We start from the raw sequence: 12,278 nt of genomic DNA on the forward strand, positions 1-12,278 counted from the left end.
GTGGCCGGGGGGGTTGGGCTGCGGTGGCCGGGGGGGTTGGGCTGCGGTGGCAGGTGGCGCAGGTGCAGCTCCAATTAATACTCCCCGAGGTGTGAAATGCAGCGGGACCTGCACGCTCGGGGGGGGCTCTGCCGGTGACTCTCGCTGACATGGGGCAGGTGCGTGATGAGATTAACCCCCCGGTGGAATTAGACGCTGCAAATAATTGCAAATTCTGGCATTTTTTGCCCTATTTCTGGCTCTGCTGCCTCAGCGCATTTCCTGCTCGCTCCTCCGGCTCCTGCTTACCGTAAAGCGATCTCTGCTGCAAAGAGCCAAATGTACCCGGTGCTTTACTCCTAGAGTGCGGCGGATATTCAGATGGGGGGTTTATATACAACAGGCATAGAGGCCCCTGTCCCCAAGAGCTTACAGTCTATATGGGAATGGAAACACCGGGTCACACCTGAGGAGAGGTTTTTGGTCATTTAGGCGTTTTGTGGCAGGTGATTTATTATTATTATTGTTATTATTATTATTATTATTATTATTATTATTATTGTTATTATTATTATTATTATTATTATTATTATTATTATTGTTATTATTATTGTTATTATTATTATTATTGTTATTATTATTATTATTGTTATTGTTATTATTATTGATATTATTGTTATTATTGATATTGTTATTGTTGAGTTATATAGCGCAGTCATATTCCGTGGCCTCGTACAACGAGAAGAAGGGAACATTTTAAAAAAAAATGTGTTTAAAAAATACAAGTGAATCAGTTTTTTTTTTCCAAATTGGCAGTAATTTCTTTTTGGACTAATATTTAGTTTTAGTTCTGGCCGTCTGGGGCTTAAATCTCTATGGAGACGGGGGCCGTATTGATCAACTCTGCGTCCATTGAGATGGTTAACTCTCGCAGTGCCAGATGGTACTCAGCTCACCCTCCATATTACCCCCACTTTACCCCTGTAATGCCCCCCCGTCGAGTCTTGCCCTGTTTGCCGCAGGTTTGAGTGCATGGTGCCTTTTCTTGGTTCCGTTTTGCCCCTCTGCTCTGTGCCCCCCGCTCTCTGCCCCCCCTGCTCTCTGCCCCCCCCCGCTCTCTGCCCCCCCCCGCTCTCTGATTTATCTATACATTATACAGGGGGCCGGTCACTGATTTATCTATACATTATACAGGGGGCCGGTCACTGATTTATCTATACATTATACAGGGGGCCAGCTCACTGATTTATCTATACATTATACAGGGGGCCGGTCACTGATTTATCTATACATTATACAGGGGGCCGGTCACTGATTTATCCATACATTATACAGGGGGCCGGTCACTGATTTATCTATACATTGTACAGGGGCCGGTCACTGATTTATCTATACATTATACAGGGGCCGGTCACTGATTTATCTATACATTATACAGGGGGCCGGCTCGCTGAGTTATCTATACATTATACAGGGGGCTGGTCACTGATTTATCTATACATTATACAGGGGGCCGGTCACTGATTTATCTATACATTATACAGGGGGCCGGTCACTGATTTATCTATACATTATACAGGGGCTGGTCACTGATTTATCTATACATTATACAGGGGGCCGGTCACTGATTTATCTATACATTATACAGGGGGCCGGCTCGCTGAGTTATCTATACATTATACAGGGGGCCGGTCACTGATTTATCTATACATTATACAGGGTCCGGTCACTGATTTATCTATACATTATACAGGGGGCCGGTCACTGATTTATCTATACATTATACAGGGGGCCGGTCACTGATTTATCTATACATTATACAGGGGTCGGTCACTGATTTATCTATACATTATACAGGGGCCGGTCACTGATTTAACTATACATTATACAGGGGCCGGTCACTGATTGATCTATACATTGTACAGGGGCCGGCTCAGCACTTCTTGCAGGAGATGCTCTCTGGGATCGGTCGTTGTGATGTTTAGTGAATAAAGCCCTGCTGCATCCTGGTCTGAATGCTCTCTGGGATGCAGATTTTGCCGCATAGTTTTCCGGTGTGTAACCGCGGGCCGAGATAACCAAAAAAGGCCAGAAACGCGAAGACGGGAAGCAGCCGCCGGCGCTATAAACTCTCACGCAGATTCGCAAATCGCTGGGAATCAGGAGCGGGGGCCGCCTTCATCTATAAATTCCTGCATCGCTAACCCTTTCAGTGCTTACCTCACCGGCGCTCACAGGGTTAATGATGCCCCGTTGGTCTCGTCTTCAGGAGCCGGATGTCTATCCCATGCATGTTTAATCCCCTCACTGTATTACCCTCTACCACCTCTGCTGGGAGGCTGTTCCACTTATCTACCACCCTCTCAGTAAAGTAAACCTCCCTTCCGTTCCGTCTCAGTCTCGGACCCTCTAGTGTTGGATTTGGGTCTCTTGTTGTATTTTTTCTCCCCCTCTGTAATGTCTGCGGCGCGCCTCAATCTCCTCAGCGCACAAAGTGTTAAACTGGAAATCAGATGCGGAGCTTTTAGCTGCGAATAATTTGCTGCGCCGCGCAGGCAGAAGCCGCCAACAAAACGCTCCTTTCTGGGGTTGCCAAAAAAAACGGCTTTTCTCACCTATTGTAAGAAATCCGGCGTGCGATTAACGGAGCGCTGATAACCTGCGAGATCGGGCCGCATGTGACGCGCGCGCGAAGTAATCAGAAGCGACCGCTCACAGCGGCTGGATGGGGGCGGTTTTGGGGGCCGGTTCAGGTTATGTGGCCCCCGGGGCCGAATGTCTTTAGGATGCTGTATCTCACTGGGCGTGTAACCGGCCCTCGCTCTCTGTCTCTGCCGTTATTTGCCCCGCGGGGTATTAGGCTCTGCTGGTTGTCAGGTTTGTATCCGGGGCTCCCCGCCCGCCGCGCCACGAGCTACAAAACCAAAATTATTGGGAAACATAAAGAAATTTCATACATTCCTGTAAAAATGGGGTATCTTCTGACTAATGGGGTAACTGAGAGTCATAGATTAACGTTAACTCTTCGCTTTCTATGACTTTGGAGTATGCAGACCCCCCCCCCGGGAATGGCAGCGTTTGAGATGAGACCCCCGGGAATGGCGGCGTTTGAGATGAGACCCCTGGGAATGGCAGCGTTTGAGATGAGACCCCCGGGAATGGCGGCGTTTGAGATGAGACCCCCGAGAATGGCGGAGTTTGAGATGAGACCCCCGGGAATGGCGGCGTTTGACATGAGACCCCCGGGAATGGCGGAGTTTGAGATGAGACCCCCGGGAATGGCGGCGTTTGACATGAGACCCCCGGGAATGGCGGAGTTTGAGATGAGACCCCCGGGAATGGCCGCGTTTGAGATGAGACCCCCGGGAATGGCGGCGTTTGACATGAGACCCCCGGGAATGGCGGAGTTTGAGATGAGACCCCCGGGAATGGCGGAGTTTGAGATGAGACCCCCGGGAATGGCCGCGTTTGAGATGAGACCCCCGGGAATGGCGGAGTTTGAGATGAGACCCCCGGGAATGGCGGAGTTTGAGATGAGACCCCCAGGAATGGCGGCGTTTGACATGAGACCCCCGGGAATGGCGGAGTTTGAGATGAGACCCCCGGGAATGGCGGCGTTTGAGATGACCCCCCCTGGGAATGGCAGCGTTTGAGATGAGACCCCCGGGAATGGCGGCGTTTGAGATGAGACCCCCGGGAATGGCAGAGTTTGAGACCCCCGGGAATGGCGGCGTTTGAGATGAGACCCCCGGGAATGGCGGCGTTTGAGATGAGGACCCCGGGAATGGCGGCGTTTGAGATGAGACCCCCTGGAATGGCGGCGTTTGAGATGACCCCCCCTGGGAATGGCAGCGTTTGAGATGAGACCCCCGGGAATGGCGGCGTTTGAGATGAGACCCCCGGGAATGGCGGCGTTTGAGATGAGACCCCCGGGAGGCAGGGAAAAAAAGTATTTCTATTTCCCATAATGAGAGAAACGCGTTGGTTCCGTTATCTTTGGGGCAGTTGTTAAAGTTACCCCCCGGAGTGCTTTCTGTGTAGACACAGCACTGAACTGGTTAATGTTCGGCCCCCGGCGCCCCCGGATGATTGGCCGTCGCTCGCCGCCGTCTGCTGATAAAACTGCGACTTCTCTCTATTTTTAGCCGCGGGACGGAATCTGCTTCGTTTAAAATAAATGCCGAGATTTATTCGCCGGTTTTGGGATTCTATAAATAATCCAATTTTTGTGTTTTTGTCGCATTGTGTGAAATAAATTATTCGCGGGGTTAAATTGGAGCACGGATTCCGATTAGACTGCAAGCTCCTGTGTCAACGCCTAACAATGGTGCCCGGGAGCGGACGGCTTCACCGGAGACCCCGGTTAACTTTAAATCTCATGAAATGATCCCCGGGGGCGGCCATCCCACCCCGGAGAGGGGCAGATTGAGACAGTCTGGCCGTTTGGGGGCCGGGATTTGCCCCTCGCATCGGCCCCGGCGGGAGCTTTGATTCTTTGTGGCGTTTCTCTGCAGCCGCGGGGGAAAAAAGCGTTTCAAAAATCAGCAATTCCTGAGCGTCCCGGATACGGCGATTCTAACCCTAATGCCAACCCAGCCATGGGGGCCACAGGGGGCCACAGCGGAAATAGGTCCTTCCTGACTGTTCACATCTTCTCGGATGAATTGGAACGCGAAGCGCGTCGGCGCACGTTTCTGAGAATTAATGTGGATGTCAAAAGGAAAAGGGTTTCCGTAGCAACCGGGACAGGGATCTCTGCAGGGATATTAATCTGAATCAGATGAGAACGCGGTTCGTGCGCGGCGGCCCCCGAGGGCCATCGCTGCCGCAAGGTGGGCGTCCAATCAACGTGTTCTGGGCCAGCCAGGGTTTTATCGAAGTGAGAAGCGCCGCCCCCCCGACGGGCGATGTTCCCAGAAGCAGCCGACCCCGAGTGCCCTCGATAAAATCGGCACCCAGACGGGGGGTTCCTAAATATTAACCCCCGGATAAGAAATAATAGCCCCTCGCACAGACCCCATCGCCAAATGGCTCTAATAACGGTCGTTATGGAAACCGAGGCTTGTCAGGAGGTAGAAGTATTCCGAATGAAGTCACCTGTATTCAAGCAGGGATTCCTTGCAGCAAATTAACCTCCACATTTTAACCAACTCACGTCGATGGGGCTAATGTACTGACCTCCCCTGCTTATTACTAAACCTGTTTAACCCCTGGCAGCCTGCCGTGTCAGACCCGTTTCGTCACTGGAGGCTTTATCAGTAACCAGCTGCTTTCCTTTTCTCTTTCAGCTGCTGTCCAACGTCCTCATCTTCTTGTGCACAAACATTGTTGGTATCTGCACCCACTACCCGGCAGAGGTGTCCCAGCGCCAGGCGTTTCAGGAGACGAGGGAGTGTATCCAGGCCAGACTGCATTCCCAGAGAGAGAACCAGCAGCAGGTTGGAGCGCAGGGGTCTTTATTCACACGCACACACTCACATGCACACTAACACGCACATTCACACGCACACACACATTCACACACACATTCACACGCACACGCACACACACATTCACACACACAGTCACACACACAGTCACACACACATTCACACGCACACTTACACACACATTCACACGCACACTTACACACACATTCACACGCACACTTACACACACATTCACACGCACACTGACATACACATTCACACGCACACTGACATACACATTCACACGCACACTCTCATAGCCCCATGTAGCGTGTTCTGTCACAGAGAACTCTTTCCACAGGTTCTGTCGTCTGCTTCCGTCTCTAGTGTTTGTGCTCTTATTTAGTGGGTTACATTTTGCGCTTCTTTCTCCCCCATCTTGCTTTCTCTTTTTTTAAATAGTGTTATCACCATAGCAATCCCTGAAACACCACTGCTGATTGGACCATTGGTTGCTATGGTGATAAGAGGACATAAAAACTTTGGTTCTCTACTGAACCCCATCCTCTGTGAGCACTGCATGTACCCCGGGGGGGGTAAAACCGTCTGTAGGCCGCTGACTCTGTTTTTGGTTATAGGAGCGACTCCTGCTGTCGGTGTTACCGCGTCACGTTGCCATGGAAATGAAGGCTGACATCAACGCCAAGCAGGAAGATATGATGTTTCACAAAATTTACATCCAGAAACACGACAATGTCAGGTAAGGAAGCGCGTGACGGCCCCAGGGGCCGGTATCCATGTCTGGGGTATTTACCAGGAGGGATGGGTAGTTTGGGGCAGCAATAGGCATCCAAAAGGATGGAGGGGGCAATAAGAGAGCGGATATAGGGGTAAGAGGTATCAACAAGGAGCAAAGGGTCATTCCAGAGCGGATATAAAGGATGGGGGCATCTACCGGACCGGAGGGGCAGTTATAGAGATTATTATTCATTGATTTATAATATTCTGCAGGTGGGATAGTTGTGGGGTTTCCTGTTATTTATTACCCTCTGCTTAATGCCCCCAGCGGGGGCCGTGAATCCGTCGGGGGGGTCACAGGAATGTTCTCTGTAAGTTCTCCAAGTCTGTATACGAGGCAGGAGGCTAAAAATACCCCGGTGTAGCCGCGCAGGTGCAGCCGCTCGCTGCTCGGGGGGGTTCTGGACGCCGTGTCCGGCTGAGGGTCATTGTGTTCGGCCAGCGGTGAGTAAAGTTCAGACCCGGCCCGTCTATTGAAACCGGCTTCCTGGATGAGGAAACGTCAGCTTCCTCTGCGAGGGATTTCTATACGGGACCCCCGGCCCTCTCCCTCACTATAAAGGGGACCCCCGGCCCTCTCCCTCGCTATACGGGGACCCCCGGCCCTCTCCCTCACTATACAGGGGACCCCCGGCCCTCTCCCTCGCTATACGGGGACCCCCGGCCCTCTCCCTCACTATACGGGGACCCCCCGGCCCTCTCCCTCACTATACAGGGGACCCCCGGCCCTCTCCCTCGCTATACGGGGACCCCCCGGCCCTCTCCCTCACTATACAGGGGACCCCTGGCCCTCTCCCTCGCTATACGGGGACCCCCCGGCCCTCTCCCTCACTATACAGGGGACCCCCCGGCCCTCTCCCTCGCTATACGGGGACCCCCCGGCCCTCTCCCTCACTATACAGGGGACCCCCGGCCCTCTCCCTCGCTATACGGGGACCCCCCGGCCCTCTCCCTCACTATACGGGGACCCCGGGCCCTCTCCCTCACTATACGGGGACCCCGGGCCCTCTCCCTCGTTATAGGGGACCCCCCGGCCCTCTCCCTCACTATACGGGGACCCCGGGCCCTCTCCCTCATTATACGGGGACCCCCAGCCCTCTCCCTCCCTATACGGGGACCCCCGGCCCTCTCCCTCCCTATACAGGGACCCCCAGCCCTCTCCCTTGCTATACGGGGGCCCCCGGCCCTCTCCCTCGTTATACGGGGACCCCGGTCCAAAAAAATCAATGTAATGATGGATACAGTCAGGGTGTAAACGCTGCCTAAAGCCCTCGTGACACTAGAAGCCCTGGTGGCTGCACACGGAACTGCAAGTGAAGCCCACAAAAAGAACACCGCAGCCCAGGGGCAATTAATACTTTACTCGGGTAAAACAAATAAACAGGTGAAATACGGAGATATTTATTTTGTGTCCAATCCTGAGAATGCGTTTGTTTACAGTCTGAAAGCGTGTTTGCTTACTGTGTGAATGCGTGTTTGTTTACAGTCTGAACGCGTTTGCTTACTGTGTGAATGCGTGTTTGTTTACAGTCTGAACGCGTGTTTGCTTACTGTGTGAATGCGTGTTTGTTTACAGTCTGAACGCGTTTGCTTACTGTGTGAACGCGTGTTTGTTTACAGTTTGTACGCGTGTTTGTTTACAGTTTGTACGCGTGTTTGTTTACAGTTTGAACGCGTGTTTGTTTACAGTTTGAACGCGTGTTTACACACATGCTTCACATACATGTAAGTATCTGCAGGAAGAATGCGATGATAACGCCCCCTCCATATTACTTCCCCATTTGCCTCCTCCGTCTGGGGGCCGCATTTCATGAAACGCGTGGGAAGAAGATAAGACTCCATTATCTGCGGCAGGAGCTCTGCGCGGCTGCTTCTTCTCACTGACACCTGCATTAACCCATTAAATACCAAGCCCAGGTATTTAGATCATTCCAATAATTTGCCCTCTGCTCCCACTCACTTATCCTGCGAGTGTCCGACTCGCTTATGTTCTGGAACGTTCCACAAAACGGGCAGCAACTATTTGTATTGTGAAAATATTCTACTAAGAAGAACAGCTGAAGGTTCTCCGCATGTCTGCAGCGCCAAAGCTTTAGGGGTGTTGAAGGAGTTAAATGGGAGGGGCTTAATGATGGCCGAATCCATTCCACAAAAGCTTTAAGCACTTATTACCAGGTCACGCCCACTTCTGAGCTTCTTTGATGTCCATGCTTTGCACACTTCCTGTCTATGCTCCACCCACTTCACCTATACAGTACTGCAGGGGAGAAGACTAAAATATAGACCCAGCCCCTGAGGTGCTGAGGCCTGTGCATGATGCGGGGGAGGGGGCACCATGTACATGTTCCCTGCAGCAAAAATGTGCGTAAGTGTCGTTACCCCGTGTAGAAAATCACTGAGCCCGCTCATCATTCTGCTCTGTCTGGGGTGTAAAACGGCCCTTTATGCCCCATTTGGTGCTGTTTTGGGGATTTCCTCCGAGAACAGCTGAGTGAGAAAGTAACCTGAGAGAGGAGAGAGAGACAGAGAGTGAGAGGAGAGAGACAGAGAGTGAGAAAGTAACCTGAGAGAAAGAGACAGAGCGAGTGAGGAGAGTGAGAGAGGAGAGACAGAGAGTGAGAGAAGGAGACAGAGCGAGTGAGGAGAGTGAGAGAGGAGAGACAGAGAGTGAGAGGAGAGAGACAGAGAGTGAGAAAGTAACCTGAGAGAGAGAGGAGAGAGAGACAGAGAGTGAGAGGAGAGAGACAGAGAGTGAGAAAGTAACCTGAGAGAGAGAGACAGAGCGAGTGAGGAGAGACAGAGAGGAGAGAGACAGAGAGACAGCTTTATAGATGGTGTCTGTAGCAGGTAGTGATACCTTTTAGTGGTCGGTGTCACAGAGTTCATTTTTGCAGTTTGGGTTCTATTGGAAGAAGAGACTGCTGAGGTTTGTAGAGCTGATGTGACGGCATCTCGTGTATCACTAGTTTTGGCGCGGGGTAGAAGTTACCTCCGTATAACATGCGCCCTGCCTCTGTATAACGGGAATGGCTCCTCGTGGCGCTGACGGTTTTGGGGTCTCTTTTCTCCCAGCATCCTCTTTGCTGACATCGAAGGATTCACCAGCCTGGCGTCTCAGTGCACGGCGCAGGAGTTGGTCATGACTCTCAACGAGCTCTTCGCCCGCTTTGACAAACTGGCGGCTGTGAGTAGCTATCCACATATAGAGTATATACGGGGTGTGTGGGGTATACAGGGTATACAGGCGGGTTGGGTATACGGGGTGTGTGGGGTATACGGGGTGTATGGGGTATACGGGGTGTATGGGGTATACGGGGTGTATGGGGTATACGGGGTGTATGAGGTATACGGGGTGTATGGGGTATACGGGGTGTATGAGGTATACGGGGTGTATAAGGTATACGGGGTGTGTGGGGTATACAGGGTATACAGGCGGGTTGGGTATACGGGGTGTGTGGGGTATATGGGGTATACGGGGTGTATGGGGTATACGGGGTGTATGAGGTATACGGGGTGTATAAGGTATACGGGGTGTGTGGGGTATACAGGGTATACAGGCGGGTTGGGTATACGGGGTGTGTGGGGTATATGAGGTATACGGGGTGTATGAGGTATACGGGGTGTATAAGGTATACGGGGTGTGTGGGGTATACAGGCGGGTTGGGTATACAGGGTGTATGGGGTATACGGGGTGTATGGGGTATACGGGGTGTATGAGGTATACGGGGTGTATGAGGTATAGGGGCGGGTTGGGATATACGGGGTGTGTGGGGTATATGGGGTATACGGGGTGTATGGGGTATACAGGGTGTATGGGGTATACGGGGTGTATGAGGTATACAGGGTGTGTGGGGTATAGGGGCGGGTTGGGATATACGGGGTGTGTGGGGTATATGGGGTATACGGGGTGTATGGGGTATACAGGGTGTATGGGGTATACGGGGTGTATGAGGTATACGGGGTGTGTGGGGTATAGGGGCGGGTTGGGATATACGGGGGGGGTATGCGGGGGTGTATAGGGTATCCCCCACTGGTAGGCTCCTCCCACCCTGGGGCGAGGAATAATATTAAATACGTTTCTCTCCCCCCAGGAGAACCACTGCCTGCGGATCAAGATCCTGGGGGACTGTTACTACTGCGTGTCGGGGTTACCGGAGGCGCGGGGGGATCACGCTCACTGCTGCGTGGAGATGGGGCTGGACATGATAGAGGCCATATCGTGAGTGACCCCAAAAACCCACCCAACGTGACCCAGAAAGACCCCAAAGCGGAGGCCGGGGAAAGCTGCGGAGCCGGGACGGGGTTTATTCGCGTGTTTGTTTATTCGCAGGCTCGTTCGGGAAGTCACAGGCGTGAACGTGAACATGCGCGTGGGAATTCACAGCGGACGCGTTCACTGCGGGGTCCTTGGGCTGCGCAAGTGGCAATTCGACGTGTGGTCCAATGACGTCACTCTTGCAAATCAGATGGAAGCGGGGGGCAAAGCCGGGTATGTACTACACCCCCAAACACGAAGCGCCGTACAGGTGGGATGGTAGAGCCCCCGGATATCGGCTGCCTGTCTGGGGCGTTTAGGGTGAAATCGTTAGAATTGTTGGAAGCGGCTGATACCCCCGCTGCCGCCTCGCGCTGCCCCCTGCGGGGTAAAGGGCAGCAGATAATACCCCAGACTCCGGGCAATCTGCATCTTCATTTCCCAAGCCTAATAACTCTGTGAGAAAACGTTTCATTTTATGGAAATTCTGGCATTTTTATGGTAAAAATAATGAGTTCGTTTATAATCCGCATTTTTAATTTCAGTTTAATATCGAAATGTAATAAAAAAGTGTAAATTTGTCACATCGGGAATCGACCCAATCCGACCCGATCTGACCCGATCTGACTCAATCCGACCCGATCTGACCCGATCCGACCCGATCTGACCCGATCCGACCCGATCTGACCCGATCCGACCCGATCTGACCCGATCCGACCCGATCTGACCCGTTCACCTGTTAACCCTTTCGTATCCGCGGTGTTTCTGCAGCCGGATCCACATCACTAAAGCGACCCTGAATTATCTGAACGGAGACTACGAGGTGGAAGCGGGCGCCGGGGGCGAGAGGAACGCGTACCTCAAAAAACACGACATCGAGACGTTCCTCATCGTGCGCTGCAGCCAGAAGCGGGTAGGAATCGCCGAGAATTCACTCGTTTCTCACCCTTTTCTTCCCATCTTTCTGATAAACATGCGGTGAAACGCGCCGGGGCATCCGGGGCAAATACGGGGCAAATACGGACATTCTAGAAAATCTAGACTCACCCGCTTAGTATTAGGGTAACAAAGAGACGGGCGGCTTTTAACACTTTTGTTGCTGTCTTGTTTGCGTAGAACCTGCTTCCCATCGTGCTCCTGAGCGCCTCTTCCTGATTGGCTGCTTTATAAATTTAGGGTTACGCTTCTTCCCAAAATGTTTCCGATATAATGGTTTCCGTGGCAACTAGATTAAGTAAGAAAAAAATGTCTTATGCGAAGAACAGGTGAGATGTAAGGAATCCGCTCGTGTTGGGGACGTTTGGCTCCTGCATCCCGACGCCATCGGATTAGCCGGGAATATAATATAGTTTTAAAAAAAGCCAATTTACTCAAAAAAAACGTACAAATCGCTGGCCTGGGGGATATTTTTAGAAAAACTAAACAAAAATCCCTCTGTTTGTGATGACGCGGGGCGAGGCGCGGAGGGAACGCGGCGTTTAAGGAAATGTTCCAAAAAATATTTTATAATCAGATTTAGTCTTAAATAGAATCGTTTAAAATGTATTTTCTGTCTAAAAAAAAACATAAAAGAAAATTCTGGAATGTCTGGGTAACGATTTCCCTCCCTGCGCAGCCTACGGAGCGAATCCAGAACGTATGGATCGAGAGAGCGCAGCACTACGCAGACGAGGGAGATAAAAGAGACGGGGAGAGGAGAGAGAGACGGGGAGAGAAGAGAGAGATGGTGGAGAGAAGAGAGAGAGATGGGGGAGAGAAGAGAGAGAGAGAGACAGGGAGAGAAGAGAGAGATGGGGGAGAGAAGAGAGAGAGAGAGAGAGATGGGGGAGAGAAGAGAG

General features: G+C 51.9%; 1 protein-coding gene across 2 annotated transcripts in view; it reads left to right on the forward strand.

The window, feature by feature from the left end:
• ADCY5 (adenylate cyclase 5) overlaps nucleotides 1–12,278 on the forward strand; it is a 33,575-nt gene that overhangs the window by 11,734 nt on the left and 9,563 nt on the right. For both annotated transcript variants that reach the window (XM_053471707.1, XM_053471708.1), the window contains exons 3-8: nucleotides 5,268–5,417; nucleotides 6,026–6,147; nucleotides 9,258–9,369; nucleotides 10,277–10,404; nucleotides 10,516–10,674; nucleotides 11,212–11,353. In XM_053471707.1, coding sequence (XP_053327682.1) covers nucleotides 5,268–5,417; nucleotides 6,026–6,147; nucleotides 9,258–9,369; nucleotides 10,277–10,404; nucleotides 10,516–10,674; nucleotides 11,212–11,353 — 813 coding nt within the window. The remainder of the gene's footprint in view (nucleotides 1–5,267; nucleotides 5,418–6,025; nucleotides 6,148–9,257; nucleotides 9,370–10,276; nucleotides 10,405–10,515; nucleotides 10,675–11,211; nucleotides 11,354–12,278) is intronic.

This window comes from Spea bombifrons, chromosome 7 (genome assembly GCF_027358695.1).
Source record: "Spea bombifrons isolate aSpeBom1 chromosome 7, aSpeBom1.2.pri, whole genome shotgun sequence".
NCBI lineage: Eukaryota > Metazoa > Chordata > Amphibia > Anura > Pelobatidae > Spea > Spea bombifrons.